General features: G+C 37.8%; 1 protein-coding gene across 2 annotated transcripts in view; it reads left to right on the top strand.

Moving 5' to 3' along the window:
* Positions 1-17,782, top strand: part of WDR72 (WD repeat domain 72) — a 244,812-nt gene that overhangs the window by 53,154 nt on the left and 173,876 nt on the right. Inside the window, exons 10-13 of one of the 2 annotated variants that reach the window (XM_055363066.2) lie at positions 414-561; positions 1,257-1,502; positions 4,140-4,360; positions 6,545-6,740. In XM_055363066.2, the coding sequence (XP_055219041.2) occupies positions 414-561; positions 1,257-1,502; positions 4,140-4,360; positions 6,545-6,740 (811 nt within the window). The remainder of the gene's footprint in view (positions 1-413; positions 562-1,256; positions 1,503-4,139; positions 4,361-6,544; positions 6,741-17,782) is intronic. The other variant, XM_055363068.2, reaches the window with a different exon arrangement.

Here is a 17,782-nt window from a genome sequence, read left to right as displayed (position 1 = left end):
ATTCCAAGTTTTGTGTGTAAAATGAAAACAATGATAGTACCAATTTTATAGGGTTATTGTGAGGATTATTTAACTGAATATGTAGAAAGCCCCTTGCAGTAATGTGTACACATAGCCATACACACACACACACACACACACACACACACACACACGCACATATAACATGGTCAGTAAATGTTAGATACTTTTATTGACTTTCTGAGGTCTATGACTTTGCTTCTTGTTTTATAAAGCCTCTTTAGTCCTAGATCACAGATTATTTCATTTAATTTACTTGAAAATGTCAAAAGAGTGGGAAATAAATTGAAAAGATTTACTTCAGTTATTAAGTCTTGTTTCTCCATTTAAAAACAGTGGCCATCTCTCTATAGTTAGAATATTTCCTACATAAAAGCTCACTTTTTGTTTAGGAACAGAGCCGTCCCTTTGTTATGGGCTACATGAATGAAAGGAAAGAGCCTTTTTACAAGGTACTTTTCTCTGGAGAAGTCTCAGGAAGAATTACTTTGTGGCACATCCCTGATGTTCCTGTATCCAAGTTTGATGGTTCTCCTAGAGGTAAGTCAGTTTCCTTTTCTAGTAACATGTCTTCTGAGAATGAATTTGTAATTAATTCATTGTTCTTCTAAGTTGAGCAACATGGGACCACAAACAAGAAAAATTTATTGTGTACTACTACGTATTAAATGACAACATGAAAGCAGGTATAAACACAAAGCTTAGGCGGGGCACAGTGGCTCATGCCTGTAATCCTAGCACTTTGGGAAGCTGAGGTGGGTGGATTGCCTGAGCGAAGGCCTTCGAGACCAGCCTGGACAACACGGTGAAACCCCGTCTCTACTGAAATACAAAAAATTAGCCAGGCATGGCAGCATGCGCCTGTAATCCCAGCTACTCAGGAGGTTGAGGCAGGTGAATTGCTTAAACTCAGGAGGTGGAGGTTGCAGTGAACCGAGATCACGCCACTGCACTCCAGCCTGGGTGACACAGTGAGACTTGGTCTCAAAAAAAAAAAAAATATTTTAAATTAAAAACACACACACACAAAGGTTATGGATCTTATATACTAATATAACCAATATAATTCATGTTAACATCAATTGAACTTCCCAAGAGATGAATGCTGGCAATATGAATCTGGGATAGGCTGTAACACTGTATTCATATTTTTGAAGGGAGGGTGCCTTGATATTTTCCATGTCTATGATGTACTGATAAACCAAATTTTCTTTTTATGTCTGTTTTCTTTTTAGAGATACCAGTAACTGCCACCTGGACTCTTCAAGATAATTTTGATAAGCATGATACTGTGTCACAAAGTATTATTGACTATTTCTCTGGGCTTAAAGATGGGGCAGGAACTGCTGTAGTCACTTCATCAGAGTATATTCCAAGTCTTGATAAACTAATATGTGGCTGTGAAGATGGGACAATTATCATTACCCAGGCTTTGAATGCTGCCAAAGCAAGACTTCTAGAAGGTGGTTCTTTAGTAAAAGGTCCTTGAATTTTATTTGACCCTATTTATTTGATTTATCTAAAGCTGCAATTTCAACAGACTGCACTAAACAAGATTTAGAGGCCTAAATAATTCGCTGGCATTTGCTGATAAATATGTACATGTTTTAATGTTAAAGTAAAACATACATATAGGTTTTTTTTTTTTTTTTAAACTCCCTGTAATCCTAGCACTTTGGGAGGCCAAGGCGGGTGGATCACGAGGTCAGGAGATCGAGACCATCCTGGCTAACACGGTGAAACCCCATTTCTACTAAAAATACAAAAAAAAAAAAAAAAAAAGCTGGGCATGGTGGCGGGCACCTGTAGTCCCAGCTACTTGGGAGGCTGAGGCAGGAGAATGGCGTGAACCTGGGAGCAGAGCTTGCAGTGAGCTGAGATCATGCCACTGCCCTCCAGCCCGGGCGACAGGGCAAGACTCCACTCCATCTCAAAAAAAAACAAAACAAAGACAAAAAAAAACTCAAGCAGAAGGCTATACAATAAGAAATGAGTTTTTCTCCTTACTTGATCTTCCAGTTCTTTCTCCAAAGGCAACTGCTAATAACAGTTTATTTATACTCTTCTTGAAATTTTCTATGTGTGTACAAGCACATATCAGCATAACAACATACAGTCTTTTAATTATATTGCACAAATAAAAATGTATTCTACATGCTTTACTCAAATGTCCTCAAACAAATCTAAATAAAATATTTTGGAGTTCATTCTTTATGAGCTGACTTTAAATAATTAGTAATAATTGAACTTTAATTGCCTATTAATTGGCATGTAGGTTTTCTAGTTTTTAGCTACTATGGACAATGCAGAATTGATTATTATTGTACATATATGTGAGCATATCTGTACAGATATGTGAGTATATATCTTTGGCCACTTACTAAATGTTACTGACTTGTGCTTCAGTGATTGACTGAAGTGGAGGAGTAAATGGCAATGAACCAAAGAGAGGTAATGTACTGGTATACAGCTAAATGGCTGCCATTAAAAGTTAGTGAAAAAGCGAAGACCTAGCAGTTTTTATCTAGGCTGATTTATCCTAATATCCAGAAAGCAAGAAAAAGCCATATTTGACTTGTAGCACCTCAATGAACATTCATCCAGGTGGGTTAGGAGATACAAAGTGAGGATGTGCCTGAAGGAATAGAAGTTTCCGAAGTATAATAATAATTTGATGTTTATTTTCAGTTTGAATAAAGAGAGTTTGTGGTTTATGGTTCTTTCCAATTTGGGGGAGTTTAGCTAATGATGAAGGAAGAAGCAGTGTGGTTAGTGGGAAGAGTAACCCCCTAGCACTGTAGTGTGTCAGTAGTCCTGTGCTCTCATACAGCTGTGATTTGAAATGCCCATATGCCTACCAAGTGCCAAGCAGAGTGCTACAAAATTATAGACATTATCTTATTTATTCCACACAACAGTCTTGTCCGAAGTAAGGAATATTATTATCCTAAATTTTCAGATGTAACATCTGTGGTTAAGAGGGAAAAGGCAACTAGATATGGTGACATATCTAGTAAGTGATAGACCCAGGGAAAAAAGGCAGATTAATTTAACAGCAATGCTGTACTCTTAAACATTTTGCTTTGCTTTTTCACACTTGGATGCAAGTCACTGAACCTCTCTGAGCCTCAGATGCTTTATCTGTAAAGCCAAGAGGTAGAATTAGGTAATCTCTAACATCTTTCAAAGCAACAATATTTCCTGAAACTTTTATTTTCTTGTATACTAGACTTAGTCATTCTAATTTAAAGAATGACGGGCTGGGCACGGTGGCTACTGCCTGTAATCCCAGCACTTTGGAAGGCTGAGGCGAGTGGATCCCTTGAGCCCAGGAGTTTGAGACCAGTGTGAGCATCATGGTGACACCCTGTCCCTGCAAAAAATACAAAAATTAGCTGGGCATGGTGGCGCTCACCTGTGGACCCAGCTACTAGGGAGGCTGAGGTGGAAGGATCATCCGAGCCCAGGGAACTTGAGGAATAGAAGTTTTGTCTTATGGTGCCATGATTGTACCACTGTACTCTAGCCTGGTCAACAGAGTGAGACCCTGTCTCAAAAAAAAAAAAAAAAAGAATGAAAATAAGTAATATTCTGAATTTATTTTTGTGGAGGTAAATGTACGAAGTATTCACTCTTTTAGAGCAGTGTTTACTATTCAGTGACGCTGGAATTGGTAACTTACTAATGTCCTTAAGAATTAATAGACTTTGTAGCTAGGACTATAGGTGCGAGCCACCACACCTAGCTAATTTTTGTATTTTTAGTAGAGATGGGGTTTCACCATGTTGGCCAGGCTGGTCTTGAACCCCTGACCTCAAGCGATCTGCCCATCCTGGCCTCCCAAACTGCTGATACTACAGGCATGAGCCACCATGCCTGGCCTAGAATTAATAGACTTTGAACAACTAACTGTAGTGCTTCATCAAAAGCATACTCTGGCTTCTGGTGAGGCACTTGTTTTTCAAGATGATCTAAGGATGTTCACTAGTTTTCTTAGCCAAGTGCATGCTTTAATTATATGTAATTTCCTTATGTTAAAATTTTATAGAAGAGAATCTTGGGATGATTTTCTGAACAAAAATAACATCTGTATTATTTGGTGTTTCATTGTTTTTCAGATTCTCCCCCTCATAAAGTTCTTAAAGGCCACCAACAAAGTGTCACTTCATTACTCTACCCACATGGTCTCTCTTCGAAATTAGACCAAAGTTGGATGTTGTCTGGGGACCTGGACTCATGTGTGATCTTGTGGGATATCTTTACTGAAGAAATTTTGCATAAATTCTTTTTGGAAGCTGGTCCAGTAACAAGTCTTTTGATGTCACCAGAGAAGTTTAAAGTAAGACGAAGAGTAAAATATAACACCTAAATTTGAAAATTATATAAATTATAGAATACTTAATAAGACAAGTAAAAATGACCCATATTTCCAAAGAAAAGAAAAACATGAGTTATATGTACTTATAATACAGCTGGATGATTTATATATATTTATTTCTAATCTTTCTATATGAATTGTAGTATTATTATAACTTACATTATACAGATAATTTGGCTCTAAAGCAAAGATTTAGTCAATGCTTAGCTTTACAACAACCACTTAATTCTCTTCAAGCACTTACATCTATTTTTTTCCTCTCATTCTATATCTTCATTTTTAATGGAATTATCTTTTTTTAAAAAAAGTAGATACTCAAGGCAAAAACAAGTCAAACAATATAGGAATCTATAAATTAGAAATTAACTTTTGCCTTCAATAACTTCCATTTTGCAATGAGCTGAGATCATGCTACTGCATTCCAGCCTGGGCAACAGAGCAAGACCTTGTCAAGAATTTCTTTTTATAATAATATTGATAGTTACATTTGTCTTCTGTGTGTGTGTGTGTGTGTGTGTGTGTGTGTGTGTATGTGTGTGTGTGTGTGTGAGAAAGGGTCTCACTTTGTCATCCAGGCTGGAGTACAGTGGTGTGATCATGGCTCACTGCAACCTCAACCTCCTGGGCTCCAGGGATCCTCCTGCCTCAGCCTCCCAAGTAGCTGGGACTACAGGCATGTAGTCCAGCTACTGTTTTTTTTTTGTTGTTTTTGTAGAGACAGGATCTTGCTTTGTTGCCCAGGCTGGTCTCCAACTTCTGGGTGCAAGGAATCTTCCCACCTCTGCCTCCCAAAGTGCTGGGATTACAGGCGTCAGCTATTGTGCCCAGCACATTTTCTTCTTAAATGGGTTTTTATTTGCTTATTCATTTATTTAACAGAGAATGAGCTTTAATAAGTTTGTGAGCATCTACCTTGTTATGGGCAAAATGAAATCGCTTTAGGTAGAATTTTCTCATGAAACGTCAACTTAAATTCAGCTTTTGTAAAGTTGACTTTAAAAAAAAAAAACATGAACAACCAACTTTTGAGTTTCCTCTGTAGTAAAAGGACATGGTAACACAGGTAAAATGATTTTTTAAGTCAGTTAATTGGCTTATAAACATTATTTCTCCATAGTCTATTCCTAACCATAAGATTTGTGTTCACATGGTGTGTGTGTATGTATGTAAGTTTCCTGGAGCACGTTGGGCTGCCTGTTCTAGAAGCCGTGGGATGGGCAGGTTCTCCAGGAGATAGAATGGTTAGGGAAAAATGACATATGATCCATTTTGCAAGTCTAGGCTCCAGATCTATCACACCTGCCATTTTGTGATTTTTTTTTTCCTTACAATTTCTGGAGTGCACTTAATAAAGAATTAGGAAAGAATACATGTACCCCAATCCTCCCCGCATCCCCGCCTCCAGAGAGGTTAATGATGAGTAATGGGTGTCTCAAGGTCTCCAAACTGATGCTTTAAACAAAACAGCCAAATTTCTGGCTAGATCATTAGAATCCACCTTGGATAGTAATTCGTAACCTATTCAAGGTAACCACATGCTGACTTTTAAAAAAGTATCTTAAGGATTGTTGTCCTGGGAGCCTATTTTTGGTCCTTATGTCTTTGAGGCTGTACATTCAGTTGGAGCTATCTAATGCTTACCTCTTTTAGACTGTGTCTACACTGAGTTTCCTGTTTGGATTAGAACCTGTATAGTTCTGGGAACAGCACCAAATCACATTTTGAGGCTTTAAGTGGAAAATATCAGCTCATGATACCCTTGGGCCTAAGCTTGTGTCTACAAATAGCTTCTTTTTGTGGCAACAAATTAGTTCTGGGGTTTATTTTATTCTGCATTATTTCCGATGTCTGCCTCGCTGCCTGAATTTGCTGAGTGATGGTCAAGTCCTTCATTTATCTTATAAGTAGATCTGTCCTGGATTCATCTTTTGACCTTCCTGAGAAGTTGTTGAGCTTAGACTCCACTCTGTGTTTAAAGCTCCTCTGTAGAGGGTTACATGGAACGGTGCTGTAGAAAGCAGAAATATCATTTTTGTAAATGGGGCTTTAACAAAACTTTTTTATGTTACTGGGAGAAAAAATCTGACTTACTCATAAAGAAAGCATTTGACTATTTACTTACATAAGCATGTTGTTTTTTCACAGCTAAGGGGTGAGCAGATAATTTGCTGTGTGTGCGGTGACCATTCCGTGGCTCTCCTTCACCTTGAGGGAAAGAGTTGCCTCCTGCATGCCCGGAAGCACCTTTTTCCTGTGAGGATGATAAAATGGCACCCGGTTGAGAATTTTTTAATTGTTGGATGTGCAGATGACTCAGTTTATATCTGGGAAATTGAAACAGGTAAATTGAAATTTTACCCCTTTCATTCTTTATATATTTATGATGTACAAGCATTTGACCAGATGGAAAGTTTCAGAGAAGACACGGTGATGACCTCACTTGCTTTAACCTTTGTTTGGGCTGCATTTAATGGCTTCAGTTAAAGGCATGTGTGCAAAATAAAACACAACGGCCTAAGTCAGATCCTGACCAACTGATGATTAGCTGACAGGGCAGTGCACAGGAATGAGCCGGATATTTCTGGAAGCTATAAATAAAAACATAAGTTATCTACTTTAATTATTAACAAGAGAGAAATTTAGTGTCCTACTGGTCTCAAATTATCATTAAATTCTGCTTTCTTCAGCATGCTCACCATCTCAGCAACATTTTGAGCTAATTGATGATCAGTAATAATGGAATATAATTAATTATAAAACTCCAAAAAGTTGAGTCAGGGAAACTGAAAACTGAGTGGCTCAATTGAACTTTTGATATCGTATCATAGAGAATGTAGAGTTTGAACTTTTTAAAATTAAAAAACAATTACTAAATAACTGAAGATTGAGAGTAATACATTCCAGAAAATGCTGGAACATATCAAATAAGGTGAGGTAATTAATGAACGTGAGTCAGGGGAGTTCGTTTGAGAGTACATTTCACTGAAACTGCAGCATGATTTTTATTGATTAATCAGTGGTGGTTTTATGTTGGGTGTTATTAACAGACTGGGTAGTTTATAATATTATAGTTTAGAGCCATACTTCACCAAAATAATTGCTATTTTCTTTGCATTTGACTGTCATGTGTAAGTGATGATGACTAGTGTACTAGTGTTTAGAGGGTGCAACCTAATACTGCCTTACATTTGTAAATTGTTTTATAGCTTTGATGGGCTTTCCTGCTCATTTTCCCATCAGATTCTCACAGCTTCTGAGGTAGGTCAGAGAAGTATTATTCACCATTTTATTGATGAGGAATTTGCAGATGTGATACATAAATGTACAAGACTGTACAACTAATAAGTGGTGAACCAGTTTGAGGGTCTTGCTTGTTCTTTGCACAATATACACAAAATTAGGGGAGTTTTAGAATTCTTGATTTGAGCAACAGTTAATTATAATAGATAAAATAGGCCCTAAAGCCTGGGCTTGCCTCCAAAGCCTGTTAATAGGACCTCGGATCATATTACATTGCTTCTTTGCTTGTCAATCTCCTCATCTATGAAATGGGGTAATAATACTGCCTTCCTATCAGGATTAAATGAGCTAATACCTACAATGCTTATAAACAGTACCTGCAGGTGGTTAGCCCTTAGTAATAGTTGACTATTGTTATTATCAACGAATGCAGCAAAGTCTTGACTTCTGCTTATAAAATATAAGCCTGTAAATCACATATGCTTATTAATGTGCCCAATTGCATTTTCAATTGTGAACACTTGGTAACTAAACATATTTTTCATAGCTAATAGAATCCAGCAAGAATAAATAAATATCTGGGCACTCACGAGTGTTTATGGTCCCCTTTTCCCATCGGGATACCCTTAGGCTATGTAAGTTTTTATTTATGTATTTCTTTGGCAGAGTGGGAAGTAAAGCAAAGCCAAACCATTAGTACTTCTTGAGATTATATTTATTCCCATTCTGTATTTTAATTTTGTTGTTTCTTTTTATACTCCCTCAAATACATAACCAAATGTTGAAGAACGTTTGAAAAATAAATATAAAGAAAAACAAATAATCCTATCCTACTACTTAATAAGTGCTTTTATCTACTAAAAATATAAAAAAATTAGTCGGGCATGGTGGCGGGCACCTGTAGTCCCAGCTACTCGGGAGGCTGAGGCAGGAGAATGGCGTGAACCCAGGAGGCGGAGCTTGCAGTGAGCCGAGATCGCGCCACTACATTCCAGCCTGGGTGACAGAGTGAGACTCCGTCTCAAACAAAAAAATAATGATAATAAGTGCTATTAATATTTTGATCTACTTTCTGTCAGACATTTTTCTATGTCAATAAATAGATATTTACTGTATTTTAGTCTATATTGTATTTCAGTCACAGTCCTGGCAGGAAACTGAAGTCAACCCAGATGGGTCAAATGAAGAAACTTGAATGAAAGGACTATTTATAGAGGTGTGGGCAGGGATTAGGGACCAGACAAGGAATGGATGGTGAGGGCCTCCAGCACCCAGGCACTTGCAGCATCAGGAAGCTCTGGCCACCTCTAGGGCTGGAGCAAAAAGAGGAGAAAACATTGTTGTTGGAACCCAGTGAGAGTTGAAGCTCAGGAGGAGTGGTCACCCCATGAAGTCATAGAAAAGAAGCAGCTCCTGCCAGAGATGGAGGACTCACATAGAGAGGGGAGGGTTGGGAGAAATTCTTTCTTCTTCTGCAGTCACCTCCATTAATTTAATCCACTGAAAGTGAGAGAGGAAGGGCATTCAGTTCTGGGCATCAACCTCCCTGTGCACAAAAAAGGAAGGACACAGAAGGGTAGGAAAGGACGGAGTGGGTTGTCACATGGACAATAATCGATAGAGTTGTCATTATGGACATACTAGGCTTTAATTGAGGAATCTCCTATAGTTGGTTATCTATACTATTTTCTATAAAAAGTTTGTTTTAGAATTTCCGTATCAAACAGTATGCATAGGTTTAGTGCCAAAGTAACCTATAGAATATAAATTGTTCATCTTTTGGTTGTCTATATTAATAGTTTAAAAACAATCTCAACTCATCTTAAGATGAGCTTATAATTGGTGATGATAGTATTAATGATTCTACCCAGACCTTCACATTTGTGACGTGCCTCTTCACTTTAGACACAATCCCATTGACCACCTCATTTGAGCCTTACAACACCCTGTGAAGGTGGCTGGTGGCCCAACTTTCTATATCACATTCATTCCTTTTGAATAAGTTTGTGTTGTTCCTTTATTCTCGTGTCGGGTATTGCCTTTGTTGTGTTTTGCCTTTAATCTCTGCAATTTTAATTTTGGTTACAATTTAGTGAATTATGTTTTCTTTTCCAAGCCAGATTTCAGCTGGCTAAGATGCTTCCATCATGTTTACTGTACTTGATTTCTGTTTTATTCTTTACTTACAAAGGTTGAATGGTCTGAGATCAGGAAGTGTTTCCATTTATATTTTCATAAAGCTAGGGGGAAAATACCAACTAAAGCCAAAACAGGCTGAAAAGAGCTATTTGAAGATATGGAATATACTTGCTCATGGATGTGCCTGGCACACGAATGATAAATGAATGAGTGAACTAATTAATCCAAGTGCTCTTACCTCAGTAGATTGAGTATGAATTAATTCACCTTAACATTGGCCAGTTATGGCTCTTAGATCCTGACTGCCCAACTGTAAGCAGGTCCTTAGCTTTCTGCTTCAAGTCTTCCCTAGGGTTTTAGAGTTCACAGGGCATATCTCACCTCCTCAGGTGAAGGTCTGTGTATTTCCTACTCCAGTCAATTTTTCCTGGGCCTTGGCCTTTTAGTTTTGCTATTCTCTCCATAGGGTTCACACTTAGTTCCATGTGTGAACAGACCTATTCCTATTTTCATTTCTCCAGCACTCTGCCTCCTCTAACTACGTGAAGGAGGAATAAATTGACATAAAGGTATTTATCAGATCTTTCAGCACTAGAGCAACTCCAGAGCCCACAGAGAGAAAATAGGAGGTGTTAGTGGGATAAGAGTTTTGAGGAAAGGGGCCTAGAAAGAAAAGGCAGGAAAAGGGGCTTGAAGCCAAAAGTAATTAATTGTCAACTTGCCAAAAGTCTGCCTTGGTGGGAGCTTGGGAAGTATGGGGTATAGCATAAGTCCCTGTGCCACCCTTCCTTGATTATAGAGGAAAGGTTGTGAGGCCTCTTGCGTTTTTCACAAATGCTTTATAAGAGCCTATTCTCACTTTACTTACGAGTCTCTTTGGCAGAATACGTAAGCATATTCTAGAGTCATGTACCACTGTGCCTATTTTATCTTGGACTGATAAGGGTGTTCCTTTCTGTGATAGGTGGTATAGTGAGATGGATGACAGGGTAAATTTTGGGGTCATAGGTGGACACACTCTTGGGAGTGGCAAACAACTGAGGTAAAGAAATGTTTATGTGACACTGAGGGCCCTCGTCCTCTGGCTAAAAATGTGGTGCTGCCAGGTTAGGAGTGATGAGGGCATCTAGTTTTGCTTATTGATTTGCCGGATGTCCCATGATGTTTAGGTCTGATTAGGAAAGGAAAATATTGCAGATGTCATTTTGATTAATATTTGAGCGCTCACAGTGTATTTGGCACTGACAACTCTGGGCGGCTTGGTCGCCCTCATTACTGTGAGACACAATAGGCGTAATAATGTATTACTGATTTTATTTTCCCTAAATTACATACCAGAAATAAATCTTAGCTCTGAGCTAATTATTCTTTTAAGAATTGAATTTAAAATAATTCTGAGTACTACTCTTTTCACAGTAGTGGATTTACATAGCAGATAATTTGTGTAATGAATTTCTTATGTGTTATTAATGTAACTTTCTATTGAAGGTCTTCTGTTAAGTGTACAAACTATGTTGGGAAATATGCCATATTAAGTAATTGCACTTTTTTGTGTGGGACAATGAAACCTTGTTGGCTTAAAAATAATACTTTTTAAAAATACCTTAAGATGGATCAGAAACACTTTTTTCTGTAGAGGGCTGGATAGTAAATGTTTTCTGCTTTGTGGTCCGTATGATCTTTGTTACAACTACTGAACTCTCCTATTGTAGCATAAGTGAAGCCATAGACACTACATAAAGGAGAGGGTGAGGCTGTGTTCCAATAAAACTTTACTTACAACAACAGGCAGCAGGCCTGATTTGGCCTGCATCTATAGTTTACAGACCCCTGAGAATGATGATTGTTCTTTTTAAAGACATTGATTTCATAATAACTCATTCTTAAAGCAGTAGAAAATGTTTGATCCATTATACCTCACTGTTAAGCAGGACAGGTATAGTTATACCCATTTTACCAGTGAGGAAATAGAACACAGAGAGGTTTATGTGAGTTCGAAGGTCCCCGGAGTAGGTGTTGGCACAGGCACTAGATTATATGTCTCCTTCTTCCATTCAGATGTGTTCTTCACTTATCGTGCAATGCAAACACCTCTTGCAGATGGAGGTCACCCTTTTGAGACTGTCAAGCAGGGAATTAGATAAGAACAGCTTTGAAAAGAAAGGAGATGGCTGCCAGGAAGCCTGCTACAAGATCTCCTAAAGGAGAGGGTCTCTGGCTGTCTTTCAGAGCTTGGCTCTAAATTTACACATAGTTCTAACGGCTCTGGTCATCTGATTTCTCAGATGACAGATTAGCCGCAGCAAATTACAAGTGGAGAGGCTGTTCATGGCTGGCACTCTGATAGCAGAAGCGACAGGTGATGGGAAGGGAGGAGAAGCAAAAGCTATGTATCACTGCTCAGGGCTGTCTTTCTTGTGCTCATAGGAAGATAGGTGCCAAAATATAAAAATGCTGAAATTGCTTCCCTTACTCAGCAAGCTCCTACAGATCTCTGCACAGACCATGGAAAGCTGCCAGTCCACATCCCGTGACTCCTGTTGGAGAACTGGGCTGGCTTCTTCCCAGGTACTGCTGGGCTCCAGGAGGAATATTTAAAAGTATTGTATCCATGGTGGATTCCAGACCTAAGGACATCTCAGAAGCAGCTTGGGGCTTGGGTTTAGGGGACTGAAGTCTTTGACCAATTAGTAGATAGAAATCAGGGTCCATGGGAGTCTGTTTTTGTTCATTTATTCTAGTTCCTGCTCAGGTAATGTGGACTGTGTAACACTCAGCAGAAAGCCTCATGATTATAGCATAGCATGAGCACCCAGCCTCTGATTATGATGTGGTTTCTGTAGGAAAACACACTCCAAGTTTTAAAACAAACATTTTTTGTACAGAGCATTGAAACAAAACCTATTCATAAGAAATTAAGGAAGTAAGGAAGAAGATATGTTTCAGAGTTATTTTCACCACAGGTGTTAAATTTTCTTTCTTTTTTGCCTTGCCAGTAGGAAGTCAAAACTTCCACCTTTTAATTTCTTTTTCTTATTAGAAATAGTAGTAGTTAGCTGGAAAATTATTCAATCCACAATACTGCAAAGTGGAGCACTTGTTCTTCCATGTTTTCAAAGTGCATAGGCTTTGAAATAACTAATTTTAAAAAGTTTTTAGAAGAAAAAAGGAAAAGATAAAAATATAAAGAAATGAGTTTTGTCAACCAACAGCTAATAGCTCATGTTTTTCAAAAATATTCAGTGTTTAATCTTGTCGTATAGATTTGAGTTTGCTTTAATAGTTTACAGTAAGGGGTATGTAGAATATGTGCAAGACACAGTTTTTCAGAAATATAGCTGTATTTGCCTCAATAGACTAGAATTGTGTGGTTAAATTCCTACTTTGCCACACCAAAATATTATACAAGTTTACTACATGGAGAAGTAATTTGCCAGTCCACAGGTTTTACTTGGTCACCTTCTTTTATGGTAGACAACATCTAGTATTCCAATACATATAAAATAACATTAAAAATTACACTAGTGACCAACTATACCATTCTGAGAAACAATATTGCTTGGTTTTCTCCTCAAGGTCACCGCTTTGTAGATATCAGGTCAAAGTTATGTTGTGTTGACAGTCTTGTGAGCATAACCAGTATACGATTTTCATTATAGGTATGTTAAAGGTAGGTTTGGGGTATGCCGCATCCTGCAGGTAATAGTCTCTCTAGTATGTCATTTTCTCGAAGCCACGTTATTTTGTTGTGGTAGATTACAGATGGAACCCTCTTGGGATGATTGGTTTTAGAAAAGAAAAAATAGGATACATTAAAGTATAGGGTGGGATTTTTCCTATGTCACCTTTTCCAGACCTCTTTCTTATTATAATAATTACTGATGTTATTACTCGACATATATTTTTAGTTTACTGACCATTTTTTGAATCTTTGTTTCTGTCTCCTTTGCCCTAGTTATCACAGTTCCACTGCAATTTGTGATTTTGATTCATGCAATATTGTGCATGTGCGCATGTTTGCATGTGTATGCACATGCTTTTGTATATGAACTTTGCAGTTTAGCTATGAAATATTTACACAATTGTCAAAATTTGATCTCTTAAGTAGGTGACAATGTCCAGAGGAGTTATGTACATGAGCCCTGGGAGTCAGCTTGCCTAGGTTTGAATTCTTGTTCCACTCTTTTTATTCTATATTACATAAATCAAGTTTGAACTCCTCAAAACACCATCTCTTAATGGCAGCGAGGGCTGAATAAACATTAACTATTATTTATTATAAATCCTCCATGAATTACTGTACTAGTGTGTACTAAGGATTCATTATTCCTGACTCCTTAACTCCTTCTCTCCATTGTAATTGTGCTCAATAATTATTTCCTGTTCTGGTGAAATGTATACCACTGTGAAGGACACTAGAATTATCACATATGGTTTCCCTCCTTAAAGAGCTTTCAGTGTAATCAGGGAAAACTTGTACCTTTGAAACAATTTGAAAAAATATAAAGCAACATATAAGAAAGTGGCATATGGAATATACTAAAGTGTCCAAGTGTGCTGATAAGTATTCCTGTGGGGAGAGTTTTATGACTTGTTCCCATAGCACAGTGCACTTCCCCTCTCATAATTACATTTCTGGGGTTAACATCTGTCTTTCTCACTAATCTGAAAACATCTTGAGGGCAAGAATTCTGCCTGTGTGGTTCACTGTTCTATTTCTAGAAGCTGATATGGCACCCGCCACATAGGAAGAACTCAACAAATATTTATTGAATGAAAAAATATTTAGCTTCCATGAGCACAAGTAATGCCACATGATTAATTATTCACCTTTAATCTGTCAAACTAATTCTATTGCCTAGTGTTCAAAGACAGAAGATTTTTCCACTGTTAACATGTGCAGTCTTTGGCAAATCCCTAAATTGACCACAGCCCTAGTTTCTTCATGGTAATAATGAAGATACTTAACACACAGTGTTTGCAGAAAAGATGTATGAAGTTACTGTATGTGGAATACTGGCTTTATTTTTGTTAAACATCTATCTATCTATCTATCTATCTATCTATCTATCTATCTATCTATCTATCTATCTATCTATCATTTTACATGTTTGCTGTAATAAAAAAGAAACCTGAGCAACGAAAGAAAAAAATAGATGAAGTTTACAAAATGTAAAAACTTTTGTGTATCAAAGGTCATTATCAAGAATGTGAAAAGACAATCTACAGAATGGGAAAAGTAATTTGCAAATTATACATCTGTTAATGGTCTAATACCCAGAATATATAAGGAACTTATGGCACAGCAACAAAAGACGAGCCACTCAATTCTGCAGAGTACATAGGGCTGGACAAGGTGGCTCATGCCTGTAATTTCAGCACTTTGGGAGGCTAAGGTGGGAGGATCACTTGAGTCCAGGAGTTTGAGACAAGACTGGGCATCATAGCGTGATCCCATCTCTATAAAAAATTTAAAAAATTAGCCAGGCACAGTGGTACGTGCCAGTAGTCCTAGCTATTCTGGAGGCTGAGATGGGAGGATCACTTGAGCTGGGGAGGTTGAGGCTGCAGTGAGCTGTAATCGTGCCACTGTGCTCCAGCCTCGGTGACAGAATGAGACCCTATAAAGGTTATCAACATCATTATTCTTCAGGGAAATGCAAATCAAAGTTATAATGAAATACCATTTCATGTTCACTAGCATACTTATAATTTAAAAAGTGGAAAACAAAGAGTATTAGCAAAAATGGAGAAAATAGGAACCCTTGTACATTGCTGGTGGGAATATAAAATGGTACCACCACTGTAGAAACTGTATGACATTTCCTCAAAAAGTTAAAAATAGAATTATGAAATGACCCAGCAATTCCACCCCTAGGTATATACCTAAAGGAAATAAAAACATACCCACACAGAAACTTGTACATAAATGTTTACAGTAGAATTATTCATAATGGCCAAAGTACGGAAACAACCTAAATGTCCATCAATGGAGGAATCTCCATAGACTAATATCCTGTTAGTCTAACAAATCATAATATACACATACAATGAAGTGTTACTCCACCCTCAAAATGTAGCAAGTTGTCATGCTACAACTTGGATGAACCTTGAAAACATGCTAAGTGAAAGAAGTCATACACACACAAAAATGCGCATATTGTATGATTCTTTTTTATATGACATATCCAAAAAAGGCAAATCCATAAAACCAGAAAGCAGATCGGTGGTTGTCAGGAGATGCGGTTGTGGGACGGTGGAGAATGGGGAATGATTACTTAATGGTATGGGGGATTCTTTTGGGAAGATGAAAATGTTTTGAAACTAGAGAGAGATGGTGGTTATACAACATTGTCAATGCACTAAATGCCACTGAATTGTGTAGTTAATGTATATTATGTCAATGTTACCTCAATTTAAATAAAAACAACATACAGTAAGTATAAAGGCAATTTTTTTAAGTTTTTTTTCTTTTATTATTATACTTTAAGTTTTAGGGTACATGTGCACATTGTGCAGGTTAGTTACATATGTATACATGTGCCATGCTGGTGTGCTGCACCCACTAACTTGTCATCTAGCATTAGGTATATCTCCCAATGCTATCCCTTCCCCCTCCCCCCACCCCACAACAGTCCCCGGAGTGTCATGTTCCCCTTCCTGTGTCCATGTGATCTCATTGTTCAGTTCCCACCTATGAGTGAGAATATATGGTGTTTGGTTTTTTGTTCTTGCGATAGTTTACTGAGAATGATGATTTCCAGTTTCATCCATGTCCCTACAAAGGACATGAACTCATCATTTTTTATGGCTGCATAGTATTCCATGGTGTATATGTGCCACATTTTCTTAATCCAGTCTATCACTGTTGGACATCTGGTTTGGTTCCAAGTCTTTGCTATTGTGAATAATGCCCCAATAAACATACGTGTGCATGTGTCTTTATAGCAGCATGATTTATAGTCATTTGGGTATATACCCAGTAATGGGATGGCTGGGTCAAACGGTATTTCTAGTTCTAGATCCCTGAGGAATCGCCACACTGACTTCCACAATGGTTGAACGAGTTTACAGTCCCACCAACAGTGTAAAAGTGTTCCTATTTCTCTACATCCTCTCCAGCACCTGTTGTTTCCTGACTTTTTAATGATTGCCATTCTAACTGGTGTGAGATGGTATCTCATTGTGGTTTTGATTTGCATTTCTCTGATGGCCAGTGATGATGAGCATTTTTTCATGTGTTTTTTGGCTGCATAAATGTCTTCTTTTGAGAAGTGTCTGTTCATGTCCTTCGCCCACTTTTTGATGGGGTTGTTTGTTTTTTTCTTGTCAATTTGTTTGAGTTCATTGTAGATTCTGGATATTAGCCCTTTGTCAGATGAGTAGGTTGTGAAAATTTTCTCCCATTTTGTAGGTTGCCTGTTCACTCTGATGGTAGTTTCTTTTGCTGTGCAGAAGTTCTTTAGTTTAATTAGATCCCATTTGTCAATTTTGTCTTTTGTTGCCATTGCTTTTGATGTTTTGGACATGAAGTCCTTGCCCATGCCTATGTCCTGAATGGTAATGCCTAGGTTTTCTTCTAGGGTTTTTATGGTTTTAGGTCTAATGTTTAAGTCTTTAATCCATCTTGAATTGATTTTTGTTTAAGGTATAAAGAAGGGATCCAGTTTCAGCTTTCTACATATGGCTAGCCAATTTCCCCAGCACCATTTATTAAATAGGGAATCCTTTCCCCATTGCTTGTTTTTCTCAGGTTTGTCAAAGATCAGATAGCTGTAGATATGTGGCATTATTTCTGAGGGCTCTGTTCTGTTCCATTGATCTATATCTCTGTTTTGGTACCAGTACCATGCTGTTTTGGTTACTGTAGCCTTGTGGTATAGTTTGAAGTCAGGTAGCGTGATGCCTCCAGCTTTGTTCTTTTGGCTTAGGATTGACTTGGCGATGTGGGCTCTTTTTTGGTTCTATATGAACTTTAAAGTAGTTTTTTCCAATTCTGTGAAG

Source organism: Gorilla gorilla, chromosome 16 (assembly GCF_029281585.2).
Source record: "Gorilla gorilla gorilla isolate KB3781 chromosome 16, NHGRI_mGorGor1-v2.1_pri, whole genome shotgun sequence".
Lineage (NCBI taxonomy): Eukaryota > Metazoa > Chordata > Mammalia > Primates > Hominidae > Gorilla > Gorilla gorilla.
This window is presented reverse-complemented; position numbering and strand designations above follow the sequence as displayed.